Source organism: Rhinichthys klamathensis, unplaced genomic scaffold, assembly GCF_029890125.1.
Source record: "Rhinichthys klamathensis goyatoka isolate OS25496 unplaced genomic scaffold, OSU_Roscu_1.1 h1tg000124l_1, whole genome shotgun sequence".
Classification (NCBI taxonomy): Eukaryota; Metazoa; Chordata; class Actinopteri; order Cypriniformes; family Leuciscidae; genus Rhinichthys; species Rhinichthys klamathensis.
The window spans coordinates 412,639-427,139 of NW_026606661.1; the positions used below are offsets into that span (position 1 = coordinate 412,639).

A 14,501-nucleotide genomic window follows, 5' to 3' on the forward strand; every position below is an offset into this window, starting at 1 on the left:
TGTCAAGAATTTCTGCCTGCAAGTTACTGTACCAAGTGCAAAGCAATTACGTCAGCCAACAAGTCAGGAAAAGATTGAGAGGAAAAGATAATAGCAGTTTGATTTGATCATTTGATTGGTTTATAAGAGGTTGATCAGTGACAGTTAAAGTGAATGAAAGACTGAGTTTGCAAGATAATCTGTTAAGAGAGTGGACGAAAGACAAGTGACAAGACGCAACTGCTCCCCCGAGAATGGGACGGCAAACGTCTTTGTCAAGACTTTATTGTCAAATTTCAAGAACGTCAAGAACAAAGCCACCGAGTGAACAAAAGCCATTCAAAAGATATTCCATTCTCGTTTTTTTATAACTGGAGTTCATGAAAGTTTACCAGAAAGTATGATATTATTTGCTTAAAATGAAGTTATGATGTTGCCAAGGCGATAGGCTAATGAGAGGTTTATGTAGGCAGGGTTCCATCTGGATGGCTCAGAGGCTTTCAGTCTGCTCAGACTCACAGATGCCCATTAAAGACCAAAGATGCTGCACTCATTTCTACACGTACTGTACGCATGCGATCGCCTATGAGTTAGAGCAACTCCAGACTCGACGCAAAGACGCAGATGGGGAATGATAAGAGGTTATATTTATCTTTTTACCATTTGCCTATTTTGCATTCTCAAGGATTAGACCGCAGGGTCCAAAACTTCACTGAAGGACCCTTCTACACCATTAGTCTAAGGCCTCTAAACACGCGAGAGATCGGCCATAAAAAGGTCATTAGTGTGAGGTTCCTGTCCCCCCAGTCATCGTCTCTCCTCAATCCCCCTCCCTCATCGGAGCTCTACGAGCGTTCAACCCCTCTTTTCTTTCTTTTTATCTTACCTCTCAAGGATGACTAGCATCTGCTCATTGCTCTGCTTAAAGTACAGGTAGGGGCATGCTTATACAAATGCTTTACTGGGATTTACATGAAGCAAGTCTTCAATAAGGGAGGGGTTATACCATGTCTTTGTGCACTGAAAGTAAAAAATAAAAAAACGACAGATTTTTAAAAGATTTTTAAAGGCAGAAAGAGTTGTATGTGCAGAGTTTGGCTGGATATTTGGTATCATCGCTTTGATCTTAATGTGTATTATATGAGAACTAGACGTTTGTGTGTAGTGGCTAATGCATTTTAATTATGGAAATGTGCCAATGATAGTCTTTATTATGCATTATGAGTTGGTCTAAGTCAATACAAGTCGGTCGAGCTGATTCAATCATCTGATATTTGGCCTATATTGTGATTTTCTGCATTAGCAGATAACTATAACCACTCGGACAATTAACAGATAAACAGTGTTTATCGACTTCTGTTTTCAAATTCAAATAGTAAATTTATATTAATGCGATTTTGTGAAAATAAGTACTTAATAAATAAAATGTATTAATGTTAATAATAATATAAATAGTCAATTTTGAACAATATATTAAAATATTAAAATCTATAGACAGACTTATACAAGGATTTTCTGTTTTCAAATATTTTTAGAGTGAATTTGAAGTTATTTTGTGAAAATAAATACTTAATGAATAATAATAACAATATAAATAATCAAATGTTTTTGTGTAAGAATATTTGGATTAAGTTGTATTACGTCATGTATATGTACAGTATGTTTAGACAGAATGCTCTGTATACTCATTCTTCTTTTAGTAATGGACTGATATCAGAGTTGTGACTCAAATTTTATTGAACCGAAACACAGGTCAAAACACCCTTTGCTAACAAGATTGAACTGCATGTAAATTGTACTTAGATATTAAGCGAACAGTAATTCTCAGCAAGCAGGAGGCTTCCTCAGAATTAAGAAGCTTTTAAAATAATCATCCCGATTACCTGCTTTCTACTAACCGGGACGTTTTCTGTTCATAGGAGATTCTTCCAGACTGCACATTTCTATATTGACGACAGGAACTCCCCCAGAGTGATCCGCGATGACAGTTTTCCCATCATATCTACAGCGGGTGAGTCACTAAACAAACATAAATGAAAACACGAGGTTTCATAATGCAAGTACTTTTATTTTATGCCATTCATAGAAGTGAATCATTATCGAGCTAAAAAGTGGCTTCAGAATTTGTTGCATATTCAAAATACAGAGTTCTTTTAGTTTTGATTTCATCACATGTAGCCTTTGTGGAGAACGTAATCCCAGAATGGGAGTTGGTTGTCTATTTTGGGAGCAAAGCACCTCACTAGGTAACAGCTATATTCTGGAATAGATCAATAAGACATCAGCAAACATAGCAGCAGAGTGAAATGACGCTTTATAAATATACCTGACCAGCTGACAAATGGTTATTACAGGATGTTGTTTAATGTGCATCATTTATTTATTTATTTTTGTCTCATACACTTTTGTAATTTATGAGACAACGCTTCCCCGCCATTGACGGAAATTTCCAGCTTTCTGTGTTTTCACTGTTATACGTTAGAGGGCGCATCTTCTGACATCCTCTGAAAGATTACTGAAGCCCCTTTCACACAGCGCTTTGAACCCGGCAAATTGCCAGAGTGCCTTCTGTGTGAACGCAAACACAACCCGGGATTGATGCCGGGATCGATGCCGGGTTGGGGACCTAGTAACATTGCTGTATTCAGACCCGGAACACGCGCTGTGTGAACAAAAGCCAGAACCAATGCCGTAAAAGGGGTGTGTCGTAGTGATGATTCACTAACCTTTGCAATGACGTAGTTATCGTGCGACTCAGTTACTCTAGAAGAAAGTTTGTGTTCGTCATCGATACAAGAAAGAACGAAAAAATGTCTGCAAACTGGACTGAAGTAGAGACCCGTCACATCCAACGTCACGCGTCTTTCCGGAACATACACGGGTTGTGTGTGAACGCGCTCTGGTTCCGGCAAATCACTGGCAGTGTGAATGAAGCAGAATCAAACGAACCTGGGTCAAATCCCGGGTCACTTTATCCGTGTATTTTCCGGAATCTCTGTGTGAAAGGGGCTAGAATCTCTGGATTAAAACACAGGCAAAAAAGAAGCAGAAACAAGCAATAGCATATGTAAGCAGATGCATATGTAAAATAACGTGATCATCAACATTAAACAGCATGTTAAACAAAACTACCAAATGTTACCGGATAAAATGTCGACGCAGGACGAGCTATAGGACTGTGAAACTTTAGGGCTGTTGATGGACTTGATCTACTCCATTTCGATCATCGTTCTGAATCCGATCGATCCGGATGTAGTCTTTGGCAAAAAACGTTATTTTCACAGCTTTTTGCTTCAAATTTTGCTTTTTTATGAACCTTATGGATGAAATTGTATTGCACTCAAAACCTGTATGACTTACACTACCAACCGTATGTAAATGATTTCTTTCAAAAGATTTCTTTCATATAAATGCTGCTTTTACTTTCTACTTTCAACATTGATGATACAAAGAAATAAAAATGAAAAAGAAATGTATCTTGTGCACCAAATCAGCATTTTAGAGTTGATTTCAGTAGGATTGTGTGACAGTGAAGACTGGAGTAATGATGCTGAAAATTCAGCGTTGCAATCACAGGAATAAATTACGTTTTCAAATATATTAAAATAGAAAACAGTTATTTCACAATATTACTATTTTTACTGTGTTTTTGATCAAATAAAAGCAGCCTAGGTGAGCATGAGGCTTCTTTCAAAAACATTTACAAATCTCCAAACCTTTGAACAGTAGAGTCATTTCTTCCATGGAACAAAAAATGGATGTGTTTTGCTAAATTTTCACAATGCTCTTTACCATACAATAAAAGAGGACAGGCATATGATAGCTGTTTGTGATGAAAAATATTTTTTGAAAGTTTATTTTTAAGAGGAAACCCCCTTGAGATGTGACATCTCGTTTTCGAGGGGACCTCAAGAAAAACATACTTTACATACATACATACTAACAGAACAAAGACAAAAGCTCTCCATCACACCAAAACCACCCATATCTTCCCCAATCCAACCATTGTATATTAGGCAATAAACAGTTAAGGTCATTCATATAGACAATTGATAAAAAAAAAATATATATATATATATATATATATATATACACATGCACACATATATATATATATATATATATATATATATATATATATATACACATAAGATATTCATACACGCATATATATATACACATACATACATACACAGTACACACATACATACATCAAGCATGAAGAAAACAGTTGCACCTTGTATGCAAATAATTATTAAGAGACATCTTAAACTGGTGAAAAGAGGAGATCGATCTAAGAGACCTAGGTAAACCATTCCAGTCAAAAATATATCTTTTGTGTTTCGTTATGTGTTTAGTAAATAATGACAGAATAATCATTTTGGCTGCACTGGTCAAGTCAGTCACCTTTATTTATATATCGCTTTATACAATAAAGATTGTTTCAAAGCAGATTTACAGTAATAAACAGGAAAATAACGATTCAATTCGGCTGTAAAGCAGCTCTAAAAAGACAACAGTAATTATTCAGTTGAGGTCAGGTCAGTGTTGATTCAAAGAAATTAAAAGCACTATTGCTTTTAATGATCAGAATTCCTATCTTGCCGTTGTCTGAGTGGATGCATATTTTATGTTCTGTGTGTTACTGTTTCTCAGTGAACGAATGGAAAGTCTGATTGCTCAATTTGGGTAGTGCATGATTTTCTAAAATTGCATGAACTGCTGTCAGTATTGCCATTCTTTTCTCTCTCTCTCGCTCTCTCTCAGTTACTTTCCTGTCTTCCCTTCTCCTCGTATGATGCAGTCCAGCTCTTGACTGACAGGTCTATATAACTGTAAGCCAAAAGAAGTAAAACGTAGCCATTAATGTTTATGAGAACTCCGTTTGAGGTGATAGTTTAATGTCTCTGTCGTAATAGAGATCTCATCAACAATCCCCGTTAAATAGAAGAAGTCTGTGTGTGCATGTCTCAGTGATTTAATAAGACCGATAGAATCTCTTCTGTTAATGGTATAGACACTGAATACAGAGTGGGGGTTGAGTTGATGTGTGTTTGATCATCCTTCACAATGGTGAAGCAGTAAATGCTCCAGGGGATTCTGGTCTTTTTTAAATACGGTCCCAGCTGTGTGCTTCCATGGGCAGTAATGAACCATACCTTTGTATGGCCATCTACGTGACAATAGACCATCAGTCCAGACCCTTTCTTTGATAGATAACTGATGAGCTTTATATGACACAGATGTGACCAAATATCATCACTCAGGAAGTGAGGCCACAAAAGTAGGGCGTATGGATTTTGCCTCTACGTATTTTGTCATTTGGAACAAGGATGTTTTTGTCTTTATTTAAACTTTTATTTTTCAGAGAGGTTTGTTCCTTAAAAGTGACAGATTTAGACATTTTATAGTCATTTTGAAATGACAAATATTCATTTCATGAAAAGGTCTTGAATTAATAATTGAACTAATTAATGGAAAAACATCATACATTATTATATTTATCTGCATTGTATGTGTTGAGAAGTGTATGTCAGTTCCATTAATCTGATGTTTTTAGGTATATTATTAAATATTTTGTGAAACATGGTATTTCAGTGTATTTATTGAAAATATGTACTACTGTTCAAAAGTTTGGGGTCAGTAAGATTTTTCTCAGCAAGTACACATTAAATTGATCAAAAGTGACAGTAAAGACATTTATTATGTTACAAAAGATTTATATTACAAATACATGCTGTTCTTTAGAACTTATATTCATCAAAGTGTCCTAAAAAATGTTTCCACAAAAATCATTAATCGGTACAACTGTTTTCAACTGTGATGATAATAATAATATTTCTTGAGCAGCAAATCAGCATATTAGAATGATTTCTGAAGGATCACGTGACACTGAAGACTGGAGTAATATCTTACTGACCCCAAACTTTTGAACTGCGGTGTATGTCAATTCCATTAATCTGATGTTTCAGGTATATTTTTTAAGATTTTGTAAAAAAAATAATTACATAATATACAATAGTGTATTTGGGTATAATTTAATTTAATTTTATAATTTAATACCAATTTTAAAAAAATAAAAAAAATAATAAAATGATATTTTAGTAACATTTTAATAATACGCTTTTTTAATCATAAATATTTATATAATAGGTATTTTTAATGCAGTTGTCATCCATTTATATGAAAATGTTTGTGTTTAAATTGTCAGCTGTGGTATGATAGTATGTATGGTTTGTGTTTCAGATGACCTGGAGGCTGTGCCAGTCAGGCAGTTCATCAAACACATCATGGAGCTGTACTCCAACAACCAGCATGGCTTTTCTCAGGAGTTCGATGTGAGTATGGCCTTTGTAGTTGGAGCATGTGAGAATGTGTGTATGTGCTGTGTACATGTACCGGTGCTCCCAGTAGCACAGAGGCACAGATGGCTGTGGGAAAAGGACTAATTAAAGAGGAGAGCCTCATTAAAATCACTCCTCTTGCTGGAGGAATCTATGCAGGAATGCAGGAAAGCTTGAGCCTGGTTCATGCCCACAGCAAACATTTACAAGATCACAATCCGGTATGGACACATTCGAAAACAAGAACTGGGTCTCAGAAAAGATTTGCTTAAAAACTTTGACAATTACCAGTATCTGCGATACGGTAGGTATCGATTCGTTACAGAGGTGCTTTGTTTTACAGATATTGGAAAACGAAATCTGCACGGTAGATTAATATCTGCTTCATTACGGCTCACTGGGGAGCTAATTATTATGCTGCAGTATAAAATTTATTTCAAATTGCATTGATGTGACAATAATTAAATGATTTGGACAAATGGGGCAATTTATGTAAATACTAATCAAAGTGTGGCTAATTACTGGAATAATTAACTAATTATTTTGTAAATGAGTCCAGTAATATGGTCAACAGAAAAAAAATCTGATAGGACTGTATTCAGAATGAAAAAAACTGGTATGCAACAATTGTTCTCTTGTTTAAACCATCAAGTGGCATCCAGTTAATCATATCAGAGATACATATTTTAATTTGAATCCAAGTTGGTGTAAAAGTAAAACCTTTTGACAGTCGAATTAAACATCGAGACAGGGAGATTTTTTTAAATGGCTGCTCTTATTTCCATTTTAATTTGTCACATGGGAAATGGAAGATGAAAATGTGTGAGCTGCTGGGTTGTTTACTTACTATTTCGATCCGGGTATTCAATGCACACAGAAATCATGCATAACTCTGTACTGCAGAAAAGCAATTGTGGACCTAGCGTCGTCTGTAAGTTATAACTAATTTGAAATCATACCTTCCCCGCAGGAGGTTCAACACTGCACGTCTGAAATGAAGATTACAGCAGAGCATTCAAATCACCCAGACAACAAGCACAAAAACAGATACATCAACATTGTCGCCTGTGAGTTGTCGATTATTATGTGGCAAACATGAACATTCACCTTCTTCAACAAACTGTGAATTCATCTGTGAAGTGCTAGCGGCGCATGCAAGATAAAAGATATTAATATCCATCTCTCAATCTTGCATGCATTGCTAGTATTTCTAAATAGATTACATATCTCAAACAGTGATTGATACATCATTTATTGCTTTTTAATACCCAGATGATCACAGCAGAGTGAAGTTGCAGCAACTGTCTGGGAAAGACTCAAGGCACAGTGACTACATCAATGCCAACTATGTGGACGTACGCATTTTTATTACTAAGTGCATGTGTGTGCTTGTTGCTTTAATGTGTGTTTTATAATTAGATATTCTCCCTCAGGGTTATAACAGATCGAGGGCTTATATAGCCGCTCAGGGCCCTCTGAAGTCCACATTTGAAGACTTTTGGAGAATGATTTGGGAACAGAACACCACTGCGATTGTCATGATCACTAACTTGGTGGAGAAAGGCAGGGTAAGTAACTAATTCCACAAAGTTTATTTAAAGTGCCCCTATTATGCTATGTTAAAGGTTCCTAATTTGGTTTTGGAGGTCTGCTACAATAGGTTTACATGCATCAAAAAACACTTTCATGTTCTCATAATACACATTGCAGCTCTTTTCTCGCAGTGTCTGAAACGGTTCGATAAAGGATTCAGTCTCTCTACACCCCTCCTTTCCGAGAGCCTACTCTGCTCTGATTGGTCAGACGGCCTAGTCTGTTGTGATTGGTCTACCGCTTACAGCGTGATTCGGAAATGAAACGCTCATTACCATATCTGAATTTCAGATCCGGAGGCTTCCTCAGTGCTTGATACACAGTGATAATAACAGTAATGATGGTGTCGGTTTTATTGTATCAATTCCAGCAGGAGTCCTCATCCTTTTGAAGTGCATGCAAAGTGGATTTGCAGAAAACAGCATTTTCTCGACATGTCAACAACACGAAGCAAACTCTTCCAGTCTCAGCTGCAACTAAGTTTGAGGGCGAGTCAAAGTAGACATTGTGCGCAGGCAGCCAATGAAGACTATAGGTTGTCTAGGAAATCGTTTTTTTTTTTTTTTCTGAGACAATAACTCCATTATCCTGCACTTTGGACTTTGAAGCTTTGCGGACCTTTTACATTCACAAACAGCTATATCACACACAACATGAAAGGTTATATCTGAAAAAGCATAATAGTGGCACTTTAATATACATACGTACAAACATTGGCTTTTGGCTTGCTTAGTTGGGGACATTTAATATTCAATAATATTATTGATCAGCCTTACTTAAGGTGGACGTTGACGCAATTTTCTTTTAGAAACAAACTTTGTTGTATTATTTTCATGTTATCACTGAAGCTGCTTTGATACAATCTGTATTGTAAAAAGCGCTATATAAATAAAGGTGACTTGACTTGACAAACACTGTTTGAGAGCTATGCTGGAGGGCAAAAAAGCGCCCTTTTTTTTCAAATTCCATTTTATTTTTATATAGTTTTTCCCATTCAAATTTTTCTAGATTCTGTTGTTTCTGTATCTATTTTTGAAGATTCCGATTTTTTTAGACAAGCATTTTTTTTTGTCCCTTAATATTCAGACACTACTCCATATCACATTTTGATTAACTCATTCTACTTTGGATTTATCAATCCAAAATTTGCCAAATCCCATGATATTTCATGTTATACTATAAATTCCATTTTTATGACTGCTCTGCGGTTCTGTCCACATTTTCCACATGGCTGAATATGGCGCGTTTTTGGTGAACTATTCTGTTAATGTAGACTTTGGTGTTTTGAAATGCAAAACAGAAGATGTAATTGTATTTGTTGTTTTTACAGAGGAAATGTGATCAGTACTGGCCGTCAGAGAACTGCGAGGTTTATGGGAGCATAATGGTGACTCTGAAGAGTACTAAAGTGCATGCTTACTACACACTCCGGCATTTCATCATACGTAACACTAAACTGAAAAAGGTACATTTGAGCATTCATAGAGCATTTACAGAGCATTGTCATAGACCCTGCATTTTGACCTCTGAATTGTCTCTCTCAGGGTCAGAAGGGGAGGCAGAATGAGCGGCTGGTGGTCCAGTACCATTACACGCAGTGGCCAGACATGGGCGTACCTGAGTATGCACTTCCAGTCCTCAAATTCATCTCTCGATCTACAGTGGCACGCACGCCGGGCACAGGCCCCGTTCTAGTTCACTGCAGGTACTTTTCTATGGAAATATAAGCTCCGCCCACTGGCGTGTCAATTGCCAGTTTCAGTGATGTACTTTCTAGTTGTGCAGGGTTTCCCATTCCTACATCATTTTCAGCAGGGTTTTTGGAAGTGAGAGACTCTTTGCTTTGTACCAAAATGCAATGTCATTTTTATCAAACCATCACTCTCTCTGTGTCCTGCAGTGCTGGAGTGGGCAGAACAGGCACATACATAGTCATAGACAGCATGCTGCAGCAGATAAAGGACAAAGGCACAGTCAACGTCCTGGGATACCTCAAGCACATTCGAGCTCAGCGCAACTACTTGGTCCAGACTGAGGTTATTACCTGTTTGATTTAATACACTATATATTTACACAGACTCAAAATGCACACTTAAATCACTTTCGGAAGGGAATATTAGTGTACTTCTTACTACATACTGCATAATGTGCAGCATATACTGTTCACTGCAGACCCATTGTTACAAATTGTATGTAGAACTAATGTAGTATGCAATTACAAACATTTAAAAATGCACAAAATTTCATCACATGACCTCATTATTTTTACATTTTTTACAAAGCTATATAAATTGTTAATTTATAGCTGCTGATTTAGGTTGTAGCACTTAAATTACTAACTGTAAATAATTCAATTAAAACTAAATTATAAAATATTTAACAAATTAAAAAATATAAAATATTGATGGAAAAAAAAAAAAATTTAAAACTGAAATACACATACCGTAATTCCTCAAATAAAGGCCGGGGCCTTTATTTACCTGAACTGCAGATGGTAGCCGGCTTTTATTTGAAGCAGGCTTTTATTAGAGGCAGGCCTTTATTTCTAATTCGCGATCCCCGCCCGCCCGCCAGCCAAGTTTCCATGGTGACGCGTCATGCTTGGCACGTGTTCACCACAGCCAAAATAGCGCTATATGACAGATGTAGCGCTTTTATTTCTAAATATTAACAAACTTGCTTACCATGTCATCAACTATCTTCTATTCTGACTCTCAAATCCGTGTAAGTGAGTTTGTTTTGTCGTTTAAAACCCTTTATAAATGATCTTGATCTGTAACGTGAGATGGGCACCGCAGTTCGGAGATTCCTGTTGTATTTGTTAAGTTACAGCGCGTGAATTCTTCAGTTTCTCCCGAAATACATGAAAGTAAGTGGCCGGTGAACTGGGAGAAGAATAGAGTAAACTTTATAGTTACTTACACTGTGTATCTGATATGAATAAAACACGTCGCCAAATATATTTGAATGGATTGTTATTGCTGCTTCCATAGACACCATTGTGTATTTTACAAACTATAAATGTATTGTTTTGCTATAAATCATATCTATTTAAATGTCTGAAACCTAAAATAAACATGTGGTTAAAAACACTTAATAGTTGTGATATATGACAAGCGCTGAGCGCGTCCGTCTTTGAGTGTACATTCATTTAAAGTGTACCTATTCACACTATTTTTTCCCCGGCCTTAATTTGAGACCGGCCTTTATTTGTCCGCGTTGACCACGCCCCCGGCCACTATCAGAGGCCCGGCGTTTATTTGAATACCGGTCTTTATTTGAGGAATTACGGTAAATGAATCTGTAATAGTAATATTTAAAAAAAAGCACATAACAAAAATACTAGAAATTAAACTAGAATTAATACTGAAAACGTAGAAATAAAAGCAAATTCATAATATTAATTAAAAAAAATTATAGTATATAAATAAGTATTAGTACTTGCATATTTGCAACACTGTTGCATATTTAAGAATAAAAAAGGCTATTTTGCAATTTTTTTAATTCCATTTTGTGTTTGTCCAGTCAAATTACTTTGAATTTGTCGTACTAGAATTGTAAGGTCATGTCAAGTGCATTGCATTGTGGGATACAGTTTGCAGTGTTTTCTGATTGCATACTGCACATTTTGGCATGTACTGTAGTACGCTGTCTGGATGTTACATACATACAGAAAATTCACATGCTGTTCAAACGCTACACACTGCATACTGAAAAAAATTATTTGTAGTAGGCCATGTCATTCTGAACATAAACCCATATTTATTCATAAATATAGTGTTCAGATGTCATTACTAATGCAAAATGGTTTGTCTTAATGACTATGTGTGACCTACAGGAGCAGTTTATCTTTATCCATGATGCAATAATGGAAGCTGTGCTTAGTAAAGAGACTGAGGTTCCTGCTTGGCAACTCCATAATTATGTTAACAGCATTCTCACCCCGAGCCCAATGGGACAAACGCGCATGGACAAACAGTTTAAGGTCTGGACTACATGACTCTGTTGTGTCTCTATGCCATTGTATAAAGATGTTTTTCTCAGAACAGTTAGACGACTAACCTGCTCCTCCTTGTGGACGCTCTTGTTAATGTTCCTCCAGTTGTTGACGCAATGCAATTCTCACCTCACGGAGTGTTTCAGTGCCCAGAAGGACTGCAACAAAGAGAAGAACCGCACCTCAACGGTCTTGCCAAGTGAGTCGCTAAACCTTCTAAACCCATATATCAAAATCAACACTCCAGCTTCTTGGCAAAATAGACTTTGCTGTATTCTCAATATACAGTGTAGCGCAGTGTAGTAGCACAATTTACTTTAACAATAAATACTATTTAAAATGCCCCCCAAAAATGTGTGTGTGTATATAATTATACTTATAAATGTACAGTAAAATATATGTTGTATCTCTATATTTTTACAGTGCATTTATAAGTTGTATTTAATGTTCATTTAACATTAGTATTTGATTTCATTTATTAAATAGATGCTCCAAGGATTTTTAACTATAGTAACGAATGCCTACGAATGTGTTATTTTACTATTATTTATATAATATTATTGTATTGATTAATATTTTTAATAAGAATTTTAATTAGATATATTTTCAGTTTACATTTTCATTTGTTTTAGGGATATTTGTTATAAGTTTTTGCTTTTAAAAAAATATTTCTGTGTAGCTTTAATTTATTTTGATTTTCATATTTTATATATGTATATATAGTTACAGAAAATTATTTTTAATCTTTAAGTCACAACTACAAATTGGTTTTAGAGTTGGCTTATATATATATATGTATATATACCGGTGTGTGTGTGTGTGTGTGTGTGTGTGTGTGTGTGTGTATTGTTTAACATAAAATATAACATAAGACAGGTCATTAAGAATTGCAAACAATAGTATTTTAAAAACACATTGAATGAATGATACAATACAAGGTTTGGTTTGTTGTGAAGGTTACAGTGAGTTGTTTTTCCCCACAGCGGAGCGGGCACGGGTGGCACTAGCTCCCCTCCCAGGGGTAAAGGGAACAGACTACATCAACGCCTCCTACATTATGGTAAAACAATAAGACTTTACTGGAACATTATACATTGTTTTGGATCATATTTAATAATGCATGGAACATGAATAATTTGCCTACCGGTGTTTTATCTCTTCATCTGCTTGTCTCATCATTTGCTGTGATTTTCTTGTAGAATGAAATCAATGTTTATCCTCTCACAGGGCTATTACAGGAGCAATGAGTTTGTCATTACCCAGCATCCTCTTCCCCACACGACCACAGACTTCTGGAGGATGATCTGGGATCATAACGCTCAAGTTATTGTGATGTTGCCAGACAACCTCGGCCTCGTGAGTACAGCGTTAAAGAGCTACTAATGAACATGAGTTTTTAAGTGGATGCTTGCTGCGTTATGTAACTTATGTTCTTTTTATACATATTCAGTAAGTTCTGTTAATGCACTCTAAAACATTTCATTCCAGCGGGTTATCGTAGCACTTACACTTCAATTCCAATTGAATTATTACCTTCTATAATACTGTTAACTTTTTTAAGAAACTATATCTAAAGAGCACCCTCAATCTAGTTATAAAATCATTTGTATTTGCTTGTAAATTTATAAATATTTAATGTGGAAATAAGTTCAATTATAAATTACTAAAAATCTATATATGATATGATATGCCCTGCTCTTCTCTTTATAGACTGAGGATGAATTTGTGTACTGGCCCAGCAGAGAGGAGCCCATGAACTGCGTAGCCTTTACTGTCACCCTCATTAATACTGACAGACTCTGTTTATCTAATGAGGAACAACTCGTCATCCATGACTTCATCCTGGAAGCCACACAGGTGTCTCACGCACTACACAAGCATGACTCTTAAAAAGGAAATTTGCATGAAGTCAGTTTGCTTGATTAGACGAACTTTATGTGGACATATTCATTTCTGCGTAAGTATAACATGCTTATACAACAGGTTTATCTTTGCTGTGCAGGACGACTATGTGCTAGAAGTCCGACATTTCCAATGTCCAAATTGGCCAGATCCTGATGCATCCATCAGCAGCACATTTGAGCTTATAAACATCATCAAAGAAGAGGCCATGACGAGGGACGGTCCCACCATTGTGCATGATGAGTGAGTGCCCTGTGTGTGCATAGAACATGAGTAGTGGCGTAGAGCCGCTTTTCCACTGTCAGGCCAAACCATTCTCAATGCTTAACCTTTCCATTCCGTGCCGATCCGGCCCAGCCGGCACGGGTACGGTTTCATTTTCCACCGTGGGGCTGAAAACCGAGCTGGAATGTAATACAAATGCCTCAGTCGTTGCCAGAGGTGGACAAAGTACACAACTCCATTACTTGTGTGAAAGTATAGAGACTTCTGGTCAAATATTACTCTGTCATAAGTGAAAGTTGTAAAGACAGATTTTTACTTGCTTTAAAAAGTACTTAAGTATCAAAAGTAAATCTTTTTTTTTATGTCAACGCATTGTTGTATGAATGCATGCTGTGCCATCATGGTGGTTTAAGCCAGTCAGTGATGCTCCATCCGACATGCATATGACTACCTTGGACTCA

The 14,501-nt window shown here is 36.3% G+C and overlaps 1 protein-coding gene across 2 annotated transcripts in view; it reads left to right on the plus strand.

The window, feature by feature from the left end:
• Positions 1-14,501, plus strand: part of ca16b (carbonic anhydrase XVI b) — a 117,429-nt gene that overhangs the window by 100,927 nt on the left and 2,001 nt on the right. Inside the window, exons 14-28 of one of the 2 annotated variants that reach the window (XM_056256185.1) lie at positions 874-912; positions 1,899-1,990; positions 6,226-6,317; positions 7,294-7,390; positions 7,596-7,678; positions 7,757-7,891; positions 9,247-9,381; positions 9,461-9,621; positions 9,817-9,952; positions 11,755-11,901; positions 12,019-12,112; positions 12,897-12,973; positions 13,141-13,269; positions 13,624-13,770; positions 13,916-14,058. In XM_056256185.1, coding sequence (XP_056112160.1) covers positions 874-912; positions 1,899-1,990; positions 6,226-6,317; positions 7,294-7,390; positions 7,596-7,678; positions 7,757-7,891; positions 9,247-9,381; positions 9,461-9,621; positions 9,817-9,952; positions 11,755-11,901; positions 12,019-12,112; positions 12,897-12,973; positions 13,141-13,269; positions 13,624-13,770; positions 13,916-14,058 — 1,707 coding nt within the window. The remainder of the gene's footprint in view (positions 1-873; positions 913-1,898; positions 1,991-6,225; positions 6,318-7,293; positions 7,391-7,595; positions 7,679-7,756; positions 7,892-9,246; positions 9,382-9,460; positions 9,622-9,816; positions 9,953-11,754; positions 11,902-12,018; positions 12,113-12,896; positions 12,974-13,140; positions 13,270-13,623; positions 13,771-13,915; positions 14,059-14,501) is intronic. The other variant, XM_056256187.1, reaches the window with a different exon arrangement.